Here is a 16,895-nt window from a genome sequence, read left to right as displayed (position 1 = left end):
GTGACAACACACCTGTGAGGGCATGTCTGTGGCACTTGAGGACCCATTTGCTGAATGCTTCCACAGGGGGAGAAAATACAATGAATGTCAGGAGTACAACTAAGCAGAGAGAAACAGAGGCCAGGGACAAGCAGAGAGGGAAAAAGATTCAGACAGAAAGAAGTCAGAGAAATAAGGGATGGACAGGAGAGACAACGAGAAAGGAGAGGAAGGGAATGGATGACTGCAGTCAGAACTGCAGAAAAAAGAAACCAGCCTTGGCAATCAGGCCGACTTGAAATCCCAGCTCTGCCCCCTCCAGACCGGTGACCTTGAGGGCCTCACTCGCCTCTCTGAGCCTCAGTTTCCTTATCTGGGAAATGGGGCTCATCATACCCACCCTGCAAGAACTGGAAAGCACCAGCACAGGGTCCAGCACCACCTGGATTTAGATAAATGGTAATTATCTGTATTCATTATTATTAGGTAGACGATAGAGTGATTCATTTATAGATTTTTGAGTACCAAAAAAAAAAAACTTGCTCATTTTACAGTGCCTTTTGCAAAACACTGCTAGATTTGTTTGGTTCTTTGGGAGCTGTTTGCCCTCTCTGGGATCAGTGACTCTTCGAGGCCCCTGGGTTGGGGGGGCAGCGATGCACACCTTTCCCTGTGATCAGGGACCGGTTTTCTCACCATGTATCCTAACATACATACCCCAGCAGCTCTGACAGAAGGATCCTGTCTCCCTGATTCCAAAGAAAATGACTCAAGGGCACACACTTCAGCCAGAAGACTGCAGAAGAACCAAATTTTTAAAGATGCCAAGCTTTCCCAGGTTGTTCCATTTAGGCTATTTTCATTAAAATCCATAACCTTTGTCAGCTTTGCCTTTGAAAGGGGGAGCACCTAGAGGGTGTGGAGGGCTTTGCACCCCTCCAGATCTCCAGCAGCCTCCTTGAGCCTCCCTACCCCCTGCCTGTGTATTATAGGCTGGTTGCTCCACATACGTGACATTTAGACAGAACCCCCTGCACCTCCAGCCACTAAATGGCTGTCCATAAAGCCCTCCAACTCAGACACTCATATTAAAGCTCTCAAGACTGTTCCAGTCATTTCCAAGGATGAGTCAAGGCCATGTGAGCCAAGGGATATCCTGAAAATGCATCGCTTTGTTGCCCAGGATGCTACCTCCTCTTCTGCCTGGCCCTCCCTGCCCTGGGTAACCCCCCTGGGAAATATCTGTACCCTTCAGGCTCCTTGTGCATCCTCCCCTGACCTGCACCATTTGAGGCAGATCAAACAATCCCCATCCTGGCTTCACGGGGTGCCCTGCCTTCCCCGTGCCACCACACTGGTCCTCCTCACCAATTTCAGACTGGACCACATGCAGGTTCCTGATAGGGAGAGTTAGCCTGCCTGCTCCATACACCAGGGCCTCCTACACCAGAGATCATGCTGGGCCTCTCCTCTCTCTGCCTTCAGTGGGACGGTCAGCCACCCACACCTTGGTCCAGGCCCAGCTGATCTGCTCAGGAGCCCGACAGGGCATGCACGCCTTCATTGTGCCCATCCGGAGCCTCCAGGACCACACCCCACTGCCAGGTAAGCCCATGTGGCTCCTAGGACCCCTGCCAGGAAGAGACCCCACCAGGCCTCCCTATCGTGAGACCCCAAGGTAACGGGAGAAGCTGGGACATGTCTCCCTTGGGCAGGGAGGAGTCCAGTTGGATAGACCTGGTGCTAACTGGCTGGGTGAACTTGAGCAAGATTCAGCACCTGTCTGACCTCAGCTGAAAAACAGGTGTTATAACCCCATGTGGCAGGCTGCTGTGAGGCTCGGGGGAGCTAGAACATGGGTGGGGGGGTACCCGGCACACGAAAGCACTTGGCTCACAGACGTTCCCATCTCCATCTCTGACTAGGAGTCACCGTTGGAGACATCGGACCCAAGATGGACTTTGACCACACAGACAACGGCTTCCTACAACTGGACCACGTGCGGGTCCCTAGGGAGAACATGCTGAGTCGCTTTGCACAGGTGGGAGTCCCGGGGAGGCGTGCAAGCCTACGCTGCCTGGAGAGGGTCAGTGGCCCCCTGCAGACTGCTGCTGGCTCTGGGTCTTCCCCCAAAGAGCAGAGTTTGGGGCATCCCACCCCCACCCCAAAGAGGCTCTGGTATCCCACAGATCTGGGTAAAGCCCCAGTTTGGGAGCTGTGTGACCTTGGGCAAGTCACTTGATCTCTCTGAGCCTCAGAATTTTCAGGGGTAAATGCTCACAGCTTTGTGGGGTGGTAGAGCAGTCATAGGGTAGGGGGGCAAAGCGATGTGAGAGAAGGGAAGGGCTGAGGATGACATGCATATTCACCTACAGTGAGGCCTAGACAAGCAGTCACTGACCAGACACCAGCTGAGTGCTGGAGGAAGTTCTGGAGGTCCCCAGGCATTCCCTCTAGCTATGGATTTGGGGGAGGTCCTGGGTGTCCCCGGAGAGGAGCTGTGAACCCAGGCACTTGAGAAATGACTGTTCAGCAGAAAGCACAGGTGTGTTAAGAGCCAGTGCGCTCTGGCGGGCAGTCAGCCACCTGCTCCCGGTGAGCGGTCTGAGGGCCATGTGCCTGGAGGGGATGGAAGCCCACAGTTATGCGTGTAGGACAGGCTGGGGAGCCCTGGCTCAGGCCCGGCACTCCTGTCTCTGGTCCACCAGGTCTTGCCAGACGGCACCTACATCAAGCTCGGAACGTCACAGACCAACTACTTTTCATTGGTGGTGGTGCGGGTGGATCTGCTCCTGGGCGAGATTATCCCCCTGCTGCAGAAGGCCTGTGTCATCGCCATCCGCTACTCGGTCATCCGCCGCCAATCCAGCATCCGGCCCAGGCAAGGGGCACCCGCAGGCTGACCACGACAGACGGGGCTCCCTCTCCATCCCACAGTGCCTGCCCCCTGATGCCACCCGTCTGCCCGAATGGGCCCTGTCTGAGGGGTCTCTGTTGGGCTCCCTTGAACCCTGGCTGGTCTACCACCTGACCTGTGTCGGTCAGGGTCTGGGTTTCTGTGTGATCATGGGTCTTTGACCCTGTACCATCAGATCTGTCTGATAATAATCTTAAAAGATTATTACTAACCTCATGTCCCTTCAGGTCAAGTTTTGCAGTGTTATAAAAAACGATCAGTTTTTAAGTCTTTTTTTGATCCTGGGGATATGGGAAGGTGGAGGGGGCATGTAGCAATCTTCTAAACCTTCTGCTTTTCTTCCCCTCAGTGACCCAGAGGTAAAAATCCTGGACTACCAGACACAGCAGCAGAAACTCTTCCCTCCGCTGGCCACAGCCTATGCGTTCCATTTCCTGGCGAGCAGCCTCCTAGAGTTCTTACATAGCTCCTATGATGCCATTCTCAACAAAGACTTCAGCCACCTGCCGGAGGTACCTGATGTCTGGGGGACGGGGCGGGGGGTGGCTGGAGCTGGGAAAGTGGCTGAGATTGTTCTGCCCACTGGCAAGCAGCCCCACTCCTGTTCCCAGGGACTCCTTTTACTCCCTCCCCCTAGCCTTCCAATATCCCAGGGCACCCAGGGCAAACTGTACCCCAACATATAAATCCACCTACATCTGGCCTCCAGAAAGCTCCAAAAATGCTAGAGGGAATAATCACACATTATACTTAGAACACAGCAGCACAATCCCTGGTGTGTATGTGAAACCTAAAAAGCGCTGAAATATTACAGAAAAATTACAAATTACACATTTGGTGGCATGGTAGGACCTGAATTGATATGATTTATCCCACTGGATGTGTATACATTTTGCAGCAGAAATACTAATGAGTTTGATCACTAAGGCTGCCCCAGACTTTTCTGGGTATTATATATAATCTATCTTCAATGCCCTGCTTTAGCTTTCTAAAATTCAAAAAATACTGATTCCAAAACACATCCGGCCCCGAGGGTCTCAGATGAAGCACTATGGACTTAGATATACACTAAGGTTTCATCCACCAGACCCTATGCTTTATAAGCACTGCTTCATCAATCCCCAATTGTGCCACTGGCCTCATTTATATTCCCATTCTACAGATTAGGAAAGTGAAGCACAGAGAGATTAAGGAACATGACCTTCCTCCCAAGGACTCAAGAGTCTGAAACATGGGTAAGGGCTTTCAAGAACCGAAAGCTCTAACCAGGTCTGCTGCCTGGCAGCCCCTCCTACAGCCCAGGCCAGTGGGTTGATGGTGGATCTCCACAGTCACAGGCCAGCTCTCCAAAAACCCCACTTGCCAGCAAAGTCCGTAACTCCTAAATGATGGTGAGCCCAATCCAGGAAGTACCCTCTTCCCAAGATCCTGGGGACACTGGCCTGGTCAGTTTTCCTTTGTTTTCACTGCCCCTACAGCTACGTTGCCTCACCATATGACCTTGGGCAAGTCACATAACATCTCTGAGTCTCAGCCTTCTGGTTCATAAAGTTGCGAGCCGAAGAGATCATTCTTACCTCACAGGGTTGTCATGGGCATACAGCAGGTGCTCAATGAGCGGGAAGCATGGTTGTTCCTGGAGGGACTCCTTACTCACCCTAATGCTCTGTTCTTGCAGCTTCACGCACTGAGTGCAGGAATCAAGGCCATGATATCAGACTTGTGCCTCCAGGGGACTGAGCTGTGCCGCCAAGCCTGTGGCGGCCACGGCTACTCGAAGCTGAGCGGCCTGCCCTCACTGGTCAGCAGAGTGACAGCCTCCTGCACCTATGAGGGCGACAACACCGTGCTCTACCTGCAGACGGCCAGGTAAGGCCCCTGCGTGGGCTGAAGCAGCACCCGATGCCCACGGCGGGAGCATGCACCAGGCAACGCCACATGGAGACCAAGCGACACACACAGTCTGTCTCCAGTCCATCCGGAGCTTTTCGTAGGTGGGACAAGAGCACAGCTTTCCCGTGCTTCACATTCTTCAGGGGCTCCCCACAACTCATGGGAAAACGCCACACTGCACCTGCCCTGCGGGGTCCTTACGGCCTGTCCCACCCTCCTTCCTGCCTCCCTTTCCCTGGGGCTGGACACGGTTCCTCTTTCCCGTCACCAGCTCCCACTAGCGTCCCTCCCCTGAATACTCTGTCCCAGCCTGCAGGGCCTGCTGTAGGCAGCTCCTCTCATCCCTCAGGTCCTTGCTTAGATGCCCGCCCCAGCTGAACACGCCATCTCCAGTTGCCCCAGCCCTCCCACTCAACACAATCCGAGGGGCTCTTCTCTGTGGGCCAGAGTGTTGAGGGCCTTGCTCACCGCCTGTCCCTGGGCTTAGCACGGGGCCTGCACGCAGAGGCTCCCACCTGAGAGGCAGGTAGGCAGGGATGCAACTGCAGGCTTCTGTTCACTCTCTTCTGTGTGTGGGGGCTCAGACTGGCAAGGCCCTTCACATTCATAACAGTATCATGGGAGGTTTTTTCAAATGGTAAGGGGGGTACAGCATCCTGTATTGGACACTCTGTGCCCCACCATTATAGGAGCATTACAGATATTTTCTGGGTTTTCACAAACCTTCTATCAGGTGACTATTATTATCCCCATCCAGAGATGGAGACACTGAGGCCAAGGGAGGTGAAAGAACATGTATAAGTGTCACAGAGGCCTCAGCAGAGCTGCCCGGGGAATCCAAGGATGGTTGAGCCCAGAGCCTATAACCACTGGGTCATCAGAGGAAAGAAGCAGAGAGTCACCTGTAACTCTCCACTCATGTTAGCATCCTTACACCTATCCTCCTCAAGTACAAAAATTTAATTTCCGCCATCACTGTACAATTCAGCACGAATCCCCAAATCCCAAGATCCTAACCAGAAGAAATGATTCTGTTTGCTCAGATACCAAAAGGGTTTACTTTCAGGATCTGAGTGTCTATCAGGAGGGGCCAGGCAAGAGCCTGCATGGCCCTGGTTCTCCCGTAGGGAGTATAAGAGTGCATATTCCTGGGCAACACGGGTGCTGGGCTGTCCCACAGGGCTCTCCCATGCTTACCTGCTTCTACCGCCGCCCCCCCCCCCCAGGTTTCTGGTGAAAAACTACCTGCAAGCTCAAGCTCAGGCAACCCCAGGCTCCACACTGCAGAAGTCTCTCCCTCAGTCTATTGCATACCTGACCACAACTGACCTGGCCAGATGCCCAGCCCAGAAAGCAGCCGACTTCCTCCACCCAAAACTCTACACCACGGCCTGGGCACACGTGGCAACCAGGTGAACAAGAAATTGGCCATTCCACCTGGGGGCAGGCTCCTGCCCACACTAGGGCCTTTGGGGTGGGCTGGGTGAGCATTTGTGAATATTCCTCTGAAAAGCATCCCCTTCCCCAACCTCAGCCCTCCCAGTTCCTGCCACCATGGGCAGAGAAGGGGAAATCACATCCATGAGCCACCATCACTTCCCCATCCTGGTCGAGCTAGTAGAAGGACATCACCCCTCTGGCCAGTGCAAGGAAATTTGTCTCTTTTTTTTTTTTTTTTTAAGAGTTTTTTTTTTTTTTTTAAATTTAATTTGAGAGAGACAGAGAGCATGAGAGCACGAGCAGGGGATGGGCAGAGAGAGAAGCAGACTTTTCGCTGAGCAGGGGCTTGCTCCCAGGACCCTGAGACCATGACCTGAGCCCAAGGCAGCCGCTCAACCAACTGAGCCACCCAGGTGCCCCGAACTTTTTCTATCTTTAGGTTCTTACTGTGATTTGCAATGCAATGAATGTGCCCATTTGTAAATACCACAAGTGTATCAGTATGTAAATAATGGTAAATAATAAAGTAAATACCAATACTGTATTTAAAATAGCCCACAAACTAAAAATAATTTTCAAAAAACCCGACTACATCAAGGGATAGGATTAGTTTATTGCCAGGGTCTATCTAGTGGACTCCAGGGAACACAAACAGGACCAGGGACTCATGCATTCTATCATTCAACAAATACTGTTGGGTACCTGCTGTGCCTCAGAAATGTCCAAACATGCCAAGGGCTGGGAATAAAAAGAGGTCCTGGCCAAACACAAACACCATCACAGAAAAGATAGAGAGATGGAAGTACCTAAGAAATAAACCTTCTGAAATTCTCCCCAACTAAAACACCAAAACAACCCGGAAGAAATAATTTCAGCATATAAAAAGGTCTTATACCCCAACCTGTGGTCCAAGGGATGGTTAATAATTATTTTAAGATCACAAGCAACTTTGGACATTCATTTATTTATTCCACAAATACTAAGTGCCTACAGTGTGCCAGGCACTTTTCTAGGCACTACAGATCTATCAATAAACCAGTCACAAAAAGCCCAGGCCTCAAAGAACTAACATTTTAGTTGGGGGAGGTGTTGAGTGCCAAATAAGGCAGCTCAGGGTAATTAAAATGCCATTATATTGATTTTTGCTTGGAACTCAATGTGACATCTGCTTATCTACTCCCTGACACAAAAAAATAAATATTGCTTAATAAACAGTGTGTTTTGCAACAGAAATCCCAAGGATGGGCAGGAGAACAGAAAATAAAAGAATAAAGGTTAAGTAAATAGCCAATGACCAATTTAGTGGTTTGGAGAACAAGAGTTAGTTTTCTTTTCTTTTCTAGCCTTTTAAGGTCCCTGAGGTAGAACATGGAACGGGCTGGGGTGACTGACAGGCGTCACTAGCCTTTCCGGGAAAACCATTGTCCTTGCTCAGCTACAGAAGTCGGTCAACAGAATGGCCTGAAAACACTGACATTAGGATTGTGTCTGTATTAGAAAGGAGGGTCAGTGCCTGGCCTAGAGCCCTGAGGCTTTACAGCTCATGGGTTAAGATGGCTCCACCCCTCACTAGCTGTGTGACTCCCGGACAGGTTAAGTGAGCCAGTCTGGGACTCAGTTTTCCCCATTGTAAATTGGGAAAGCCTACCCTTAAAAGGGTTAAAGAGAGGGACGCCTGGGTGGCTCAGTGGTTAAGTATCTGCCTTCGGCTCAAGTCATGATCCCAGGGTCCTGGGATGGAGCCCCACATCAGGAAGCCTGCTTCTCCCTCTCCCACTCCCCTTGCTGTGTTCCTTCTCTCACTGTGTCTCCCCATCAAATAAGTAAATGAAATCTTTAAAAAAATTTTTAAAAAGGGATTAAAGACATAATGTATAGTAAACATTTAGCTTTGCAACACAAAGCAAAGGTCAATGAACAGAAATTACTGCATTTCTACTTCTGAGGGATCCCCAGGCAGCCTGAGACCAGGCTCCATCAGTCTGTTTCCCACTCAGTCAGGGAGTTGAACCTTTTTTCCTCTGGCCTTCAGGCTCATAAAGGACTCAGTGCATCACTTACAGACTGTGATGCAATCCGGGGCTGACTGGGATGAGGCATGGAACCAGACCACGGTCATACACCTCCAGGCTGCTAAGGTGAGCTGCCCCGTCAGCTGAAGCTCCAGCTGAAAGGGGCCCGTTTTGTTTCCCCAGCAGGCCACCATGCTGAGAAAAATCTGAGCTCTGCCATTATTCCCTAGCCCTGCTCAGTGGCTGCCCTCGTTTCACTTCCAAGGCTTTCGTCCAGGGTATTTTAATTAAAGGATTTAACTCCAAAGCAATCTTGCTGACAGCTCTTAGGGAAAAATGTAATGAGGCACTGTTATTGGATTTGCTTCAGGTTGTTCAAATATTTCCTCCCACACAGAAAAGCAGGTCAAGTCTCCCCTTAGCCCCACAGGCAATTCTTAGATGTCTGATTCAGTTTCTACTCTGTTTTGTGTTTGTGCATAATTCACATTCAGTCAGCAAATATCTGAGCACCCGCTCAACACCAGGCATTGGGCTGGGGACTGGGGGCTCCATGGTGCCCGTACCCGGTGCAGTCAAGGCAGCACGGTGAGGGAGACACAGGCTGTCCAGGATCCCAGAGAAGTGCAGCTCTACCCGGCATGAGGACCAGAAAGGCTTCCCAGAAAGGGCACAGAGGCCAAGACTTCAAGGATGAGCTGAAATTAGCCAGGCAAAGGGTAGAGGCTGTGGTTTGGGAAATGGTTTCCTGGCAAAGGGAACAGCAGGTGGAAAAGGAAGAGGCAAGAAAAGGGGAGGTGCTTGAGGAAGTGCAAATTTGGGTGCTAAAGGAGGAAGACTGAACCCAGGAGAGGTAAGCAGGTAGGGGAGGAGAAAAGATGGGCAAGGCCTGGGGCTTTCTGCATCACTGTGAGCAGTTTGGTTTCGTTCTCTTTGCAGACTTTGTACCACAGGAGTGAGGTGATCAGAGTTTCATTGTAAAAGAATCATGCAGGCTGCCTGGGGAGCAATGGACTGGAGGCTGGAGGCCAGTTAGGAGCAGGCAGCAGCAGTCTGGGCAAGGGCTGAGGATGGTCATGACCATGAACTTGGCAGAGGGCACAGAGAAAAGTGGGAGGATGCAGACATATTAAGGGCATAGATGATAGCAAGAGCCTTCAGAGAGTAATGGGGTGGGAAAGAGGTTGACTCCTGAGCTCCAGCTTAGGCACCTGGGACTCTGGTCCTACCTACAGCTGGAAAACCAAGGTGAACACTTCGATCCTCAGGCATCAGGCCCAGGAATTGGCAGGAAAGCCTGAGGAATGTTTTGTAGCAGCCCTCACAGGGCAGGCTGGGCGTGAGGCGCCACCTGGTGACCCGCCCCCTCTACCACATCAGCTGGTGCTGGTCTTAACGCTGCCACCATCCACGGGGCTGTGTCTACGGCAGGAGCATGCCCTGCTGTGCTAAATGTCCTATCAACACAGAGGAGGGTGAGCCAAGGCTGTGTTCTCACCAGACTATCACAAAAGGAATCACAGCTGCCCATTATGCATCCATTTTCCAAACCTATGCTCTGCCTTCCAGTGGACCAGACACTGCATGCCAGGTTACCTCATTTAATACATACCACCCTGGGGGTGAGAGTAGCATAATCTCCATTTCAAGGATGAGGACACAGAACTCAAAGGAATTAAGTCCCAGAGGTAGAAAATAGTTAAGATGCTTTGCTTTCCTTTCCCTCACAGATGCAAGCTGTGTCCTCAGAGAGCCACTGTGTGTGAGGGAGGGAGGTGATTCCCCAAGTTCTAGGGGCACCGAGGGAGGGAAGCTCTGCCAGCCTAGAGAAGAAAAGCAAGTCCTTTCTCCTCTGGCCATTGTAAGCTGAAGAAGAGTGGCTTCCTGGGGAGAGGGTGCCCTAGCTGACTCACCAAAGTCATAAGGGGCAGGGAGAGCTGCAACTTCTGAGCTTCATGCTTTGGAAAAACCATCTATTCTACAGAAACCTTAAGCACCCACCAAGTCCCATCTAGAAACCACAAATATTCAGGTAAAGAGTGACAGCAACACAGGGGAGTGGGGAACAGTGGCCTGAGTTCTGTTTCCAGCTCTGTGCATGACCTGCCTCTCTAAGTGACCTCCAGTGTCCTTCCTTCTCTGGGCTGTAACTTCCCGGTCTGTAAAACAAAGGGGCATGGGAAAGACCTTAAGGCTCTGATGGGCTCTGGTCCTATAATCTGAAACCCTGCTCAGGAGAGAGGTCCGTCCCCTAGGAACACGGGAGGAAATGCTGGTACCCATTCTAATACAGCCTCAGTCCAGGTCTGTCAACACCTCATTATGCCTCACGGGGGCAGCCTCAGCAGGTTGGTGCAGCTTCCTGCAAGTACAGCCCTGTGTACATGCAAAAACCCTTGCCTTGCCCCCCTGAGGAAACTTCTTTGAACCCTCAAAACAGTCTAAGCCTTGCTACTTCAGGCATTACTGGGAAATCTGTATTTTCACAAGATGCCCAGCTGATCTGTGTGCACGTAAACATTTGAGAAGAGTTTTATTTGCTTTCCTTCCCCCCACCCCTGGAATTGATATACCTAACCTGATAACATAATGTGCATTTATCTTGGGGAGAAGGGGAATATTCAGAATGCTCAACAACCAGTAGTGCAGAGGCACAGGCCAATTAGAAAGGACTTCAGGCCTAACAGGAGCAGGGGCCTGAAAGCCTCCTGCTGGGTCAGGCATTTGTCCTTTATTTGTGGAGCTGTAGGGAGGAGGGGCTCCCAGGGAAGGATCCTGGCTGACGGAGGTGGGGTGTCTCACTCAGTTGAGGGCAGTGGTCACTTACCAAATGGTACCAAAAGTTTTATAATTTTTTTTAAAGTAAACTCTACCCCCAACATGGGCCTTGAACTCATGACCTTGAGATCAAGAGTCATATGCTCCACTGACTGAGCCAACCAAGTGCCCAAAAGTTTTATTTTAACTAGTGACAAAGACAGACTGTTGGATATGGGCTAAATAACAGCCCTGCTTACCTTGCAGAGTTTACTCTGTAACTGGGATAAACTTTATGTCCATCATGCACCTCTACTTTCTCACCCCAAGACACACACAAGCACACACACACACACCACTGCCTTAAACATGGCAAACAATAAACAGCTGTTTTCTTAAGAAAGGTGGTACAATCCTCCACTGTCTCCAGGCAGCCTCCAATACCCCTGTACTCTTTCTACTTTCAAACCTCCTTGAAATTTCCCCCAAACAAAATGAGGAAGCTAAGAGCCAAGTCCCAGAGCCCACAAGCCCCCAGCAGGGGCACACATGCATGCACACACAGAGTATCGAGACGCATGGTGAGCTTGGAGCACAGGCAGCTGCTTGGCGGCCCACGGGGAAACACCTGGCCATAGCGAGCTTACTCCAGCAGTCTTGCCCAGCCTCCGGGATAACTTCTGGAGTCAGAAACCAGAAGCTGATGGATCTTCATGTCTTTTAGGCACACTGCTTCTATATCAGTGTGAAGAGTTTTACAGAAACTCTGGAGAAACTAGAAAACGACCTGGCAGTTCAGCAGGTGCTCAAACGCCTCTGTGACCTCTATGCTCTACACGGCATCCTGACTAATGCCGGTGACTTTCTCCATGATGGCTTCCTGTCTGGGGCCCAAGTAGATGCGGTGAGAACTGCCTACCTGGACCTGCTCCGCCTCATCCGGTGAGTGGCTGCCTTCAAACCATGGTAATCTTCAGAGAATAGCCCTAGACCCTTTGTTCACTTCCCACTCCAAAACCTGCAGCTCCAAAACCTTGCTAAATGGGGTCCAGCAAAAGCAGCAACCACCCTAGAGAGGTTGACACTGTAGCATGATTCCATAGACATAAAGCATGATGGATTTATGAAAGAAAAAAATGAAAAAACAATTAGAAATAAAAATAAATGATCTCAACTGAATACTCTTCAACATTGTAAAGGAAATAAGAAGAGTATCTAAATGAAGCATCCTACTTATTCATAATATGTACTAATAATGAGTCTTAATCATAGCTAATATTTAAGGAACACTTATATATGCCAGGCATTATGCCAAAAGCTTTCACATACATCATCTCATTTAATCCTTATAGTCTTTTGAAATGAATACTATTAATCTCCCCCATTTTACTGGGGAGGAAATTCAGGCTGAGGGGAGTAACTTGCCCAAAGTCTCACAATCAGCCAGGGGAGGAGCTGGGTGCAATCTGAGGCCTGTCTGACCCCTGAGCATATGCTCTTAAACTGTATTAAAGTTAAGGTGGGGGCGATTGTTTATTTCAAATATATCCTTGTCTTTGTTGAATGTGCTTAGGCAAACTCTTACTAAGTGGACTAAACTTATTTTAATTCTCCCTCAGCTTTAAGATTAATTTTTTTTAAACCCGGGAATTCATACACAAATTCATAAAGCAATAATACAAATAGTTCTTAAATGCAACATAATGCAGTGCAGTTAAGGGTCATGACATACTAATGCAATGCTTTCATTCTGTTACATTATATATAATCTAAATGATCACTTTATTTTTTTTAAAGATTTTATTTATTTATTTGAGAGAGAGAATGAGAGAGAGAGAGAGAGCACATGAGAGGAGAGAGGGTCAGAGGGAGACGCAGACTCCCCGCTGAGCAGGGAGCCCGATGCGGGACTCCATCCTGGGACTCCAGGATCATGACCTGAGCCGAAGGCAGTCGCCCAACCAACTGAGCCACCCAGGCGCCCCAAGATTTTATTTATTTATTTGACAGAGAGAGAGACAATGAGAGAGGGTACACAAGCAGGGGGAGTGGGAAAGGGAGAAGCAGGCTTCCTGCTGAGCAGAGAGCCCGATGCAGGGCTCCATCCCAGGACCCTGGGATCATGACCTGAGCCAAAGGCAGATGCTTAACAACTGAGCCACCCAGGTGCCCCTCTAAATGATCACTTTAAAAACATTGAAACCAAAGCCCCAACCTGAAGAGGGCACTGGAAGAAACAAAACAGGGTAGTCACCATTGTCGGTAAGATAAAAATGAGCTATTTGAGAATGCAACCTTTTCTGAGAAAATAGGATGACTGTTTTATGTGGGGTGGTGTGACGTGTGTGTGTGTGTGTGTGTGTGTGTGTGTGTGTGTGTCTTTTCCCCTAGAATCTCCAATAGTTCACATTATCTATAAGACTAAGATAATAAAAAGGCAAAAGATTTGAAATTTAAAAAATAAACTTGTGACAAAGTTTAAAAAAAACTAGATCAAATTATTTTTATTTCTAACAACATGCAACATGTTACAAACCATTTATGACTCCATATAAGCACCTAACAGGTATTCAGTGGTCAGTAAATGTTCAATTAAATCATCAAAAACTGTCAAAAATACATTTTATACAAGTATGCTCCAGGTATTAAACTTTCCCTAATACAGAGAATCCAGTGGTGGGAACCATTAATAGCAGAACTGAGTATTGCACAGTTCAAGCCCCAAGTGTATCTTAATTCTGAAATGCTTGGCATTTTATTTTATTTTATTTTTAAGATTTACTTATTTATTTGAGAGAGCCTGAGCGGGGGAAGGAACTGAGGGAAAAGGAAAGGGAGAGAATCTTCATGCAGACTCCCCATTGAGCACAGAGCCCAATGCACAGGCTCCATCCCAGGACCCTGAGATCATGACCTGAGTCAAAATCAAGAGTCAGCTTAACCGCTTAACCTTAACCAACTGAGCCACCAGGCACCCCTGAAATGCTCCGCATTTTAAAGCTCATGAAGACAATAGGATACAAGCCTTGACTGACAGAGATGATGAAACACAAAAGATCACCCTAACACCTCATAAGCATGATTTTTTTATCTGCAACACCATTTCTAAGTGCTTGCCTTGGCGCCAGAGACTTACAACTTAAGACCAACAGCACTGACACAGATACGTAACTTATGCATGCATCTAACCCACAACCCTTGATTTACTCAGTTATGGTTCTTAAGTAACCTTCCTATCACTGCAGGGAAGTTAGGCCTGTAACACACTCCATGCTTGTAACAGTTCTGTGTCATAAGTCCCTCCCTTGATTACTTAGTATCACCCTCTGATTTCTAGATGACAAATGAAGGATGGCATACTATTCCATGTGACACTAAGAACCAGCTCTCTGTGTAATGGTAATTGACCCAAACAGTTTATAGTTGTTTAAGGGGTTGCAAAATCTCAGGTGGGGGACATACAGGTGAAGATGGCAGATTGACCATATGCATTTACTTTTGTTCCCTCCTGAAACCCCATGAAAACACCAGCAAATGGGTTGAAATTTTTAAAAAGGTATAAACCCACAAAAAGAAAAAGAACAGGGGAGGAAACATGAAAATAAGAAAGTAGATGGACAGTGACTTAGCAGATCTGAGAAAACTGGATCATAAACCAGGAGTGGGAAACAAGTTATACCAAAGAACCCCAAGAACTAGCAGCACTGTGTACCTCTGGCAATAGGGGTGAAGGTAAGACCCACAGGATAGGCTGAAAGTCTGTTTCTAGAAGGAGCTGAACTCCCAGCTCCCCTCCTTCTCTGCAAGAGATTTGAGATTCTCCTTGGGGCGCCTGGGTGGCTCAGTCATTAAGCATCTGCCTTCGGCTCAGGTCATGATCCCAGGGTCCTGGGATTGAACCCCGCGTCAGGCTCCCTGCTCAGCGGGAAGCCTGCCTCTCCCTCTCCCACTCCCCCTGCTTGTGTTCCCTCTCTCGCTGTGTCTCTGTCAAATAAATAAAATCTTTAAAAAAAAAAAAAGATTAAAAAAGAGATTTGAGATTCTCCTTGACTCCACCCTGGCAGAAGGGTACACGGACAGGCTGTGGGCCAGGGAACATCAGGCATAGTTGAGAATGAGGCTACCCTACAGAAAACCTGAATAAATGTTTATAGGCTAAGGGCTAACCTAAGCCCCCTCCACCAGCCCTCTTTCCCCCGGTTCCCAGACAACTGGCAGCCAGGCGAGTACGCTACATGCTCCTTCTCTGGAGAATCTGACCAGCCCAAAGGAGAGAGAACTGAAGATATTGACACCATGATCCCCCCAGTTTACCCCAGAGTGAATCCCACACATTGGCAAGCACGCCCAGACTTGTAATCAGATAGCTAGTGCCCCACTCTTAGCTACGATCAGAGACTCAGGATCCCCAGACATCTGGGGGAAGCCCTGACATAAAACAGAGACCCAAGGGCACCTGGGTGGCTCAGTTGGTTAAGCGACTGCCTTCGGCTCAGGCCATGATCCTGGAGTCCCAGGATCGAGTCCCACATCGGGCTCCCTGCTCAGCAGGGAGTCTGCTTCTCCCTCTGACCCTCTCCCCTCTCATGCTCTCTATCTCATTCTCTCTCTCAAATAAATAAATAAAATCTTTAAAAAAAAAGTCACACACTTAAAAAACAAAAACAGAGACCCAAATGAGCAAGATGAAACAAGTTGGAGGGAATCTGCAGGGTGAAGGAATCTGTTTAAAATGATCAGTAATATCCTCAAAGAGTTAAGAGGAGATATAGCAACCACAAAACAAGAATGTCATTTCTTAAAAAGCAATATTCAGAAAAAATAAAAAGCTCTATGAAACTAAAAAATGATAGTGGAAATGAAAAACTCAGTGGAAGGACTGGAAGAGAAAGTTACATAAATCTCACAGAAAAGAAGGCAAAAAGAGAAAAAGATAAAAATTAGGAGAAAAGATAAAAATAGTAAGAAGACCGATCCTAACCGCCCATCATCTGAAAAAGAGGTCTAGGAAGAGCAGACAGAGAAAATAGAAGGGAACAAACCATTAATAAAATAACTCAAGAAAATACTCCTCAAATGAAGAGCATGAGTTTCAGACTGAAAAGGCCACAGATGTTTACAGACTAAAGGAGACACACACAGAAAAAATAAGTTAAGAATACAGTGTGCGAAATGGTGAATAAATGCTATGAAGAAAAGGAAAGCAGGGAAGGGGTCAGGAATGCTGGGAGTGCAATGCGGGGAGGGGGAGGGGACTGTGGTTTTATTTTATTTTTTAAAGATTTTACTTTTAAGTAATCTACACCAAACACAGGGCCCGAACTCACAACCCCAAGATCAAGAGTCGCACCTTCCACTGACTGAGCCGACTGAGCCAGCCAGGCACCCCAGGGAGTGTAGTTTTAAGTAAGTCAGAGAAGGCCTCCCAGGGAGTGATGTCTGAGGAAAGATCTCAAGGGCTGGGGACAGGAGAGGAGCCATGGAGCTGGCTGGGAAAGGAGCACCACAGGCAGAGAAGTCCAAACGTTGGAGGCCAGAGCACGCTTGGCACATCCCTCCAGGGAACAGTGAGGTGGGGAATGAGAGCAGAGGTCAGAGTTAGGGGTGTAATGGGGCAGGGGCGAAGGGGGGTGGCGATCATCACAAAGACTGAAGACATTGGCTTTTACTTTGTGTGAGAGTGGGAGGGTTTTCAGCATTTCAATCGCCTGATGAATTTTTCTAACGGATCATTCCACCTGCCATATTAAGAACTGACCGGGCAAGGGGGATGAATACAAAGCGGGGAGCCCAGCTAGGAGGTTACCTCAAAGAAAGATGATGTTGGGTTAGACTGGGTGATAGCACCGGAGGTAGTGGGAAGTGGCTGAAGTTTGGATACATTTTGAAGGTAGAAC

The 16,895-nt window shown here is 48.7% G+C and overlaps 1 protein-coding gene across 1 annotated transcript in view; it reads left to right on the top strand.

Moving 5' to 3' along the window:
- The window catches only part of ACOX2 (acyl-CoA oxidase 2), a 29,077-nt gene that overhangs the window by 4,474 nt on the left and 7,708 nt on the right, over positions 1-16,895 (top strand). Inside the window, exons 7-14 of the mRNA XM_073901434.1 lie at positions 1,465-1,584; positions 1,905-2,020; positions 2,688-2,860; positions 3,246-3,408; positions 4,575-4,765; positions 6,016-6,201; positions 8,262-8,367; positions 11,723-11,940. Of these exons, the coding sequence (XP_073757535.1) occupies positions 1,465-1,584; positions 1,905-2,020; positions 2,688-2,860; positions 3,246-3,408; positions 4,575-4,765; positions 6,016-6,201; positions 8,262-8,367; positions 11,723-11,940 (1,273 nt within the window). The remainder of the gene's footprint in view (positions 1-1,464; positions 1,585-1,904; positions 2,021-2,687; positions 2,861-3,245; positions 3,409-4,574; positions 4,766-6,015; positions 6,202-8,261; positions 8,368-11,722; positions 11,941-16,895) is intronic.

The sequence above is a fragment of the Callorhinus ursinus genome, unplaced genomic scaffold (genome assembly GCF_003265705.2).
Source record: "Callorhinus ursinus isolate GAN/ISIS: 27379988/994484 unplaced genomic scaffold, GSC_fseal_2.0 scaffold15, whole genome shotgun sequence".
NCBI lineage: Eukaryota > Metazoa > Chordata > Mammalia > Carnivora > Otariidae > Callorhinus > Callorhinus ursinus.
Note: the sequence above shows the minus strand (reverse complement) of the source record. Positions and strands in the feature narration are given on the sequence as shown.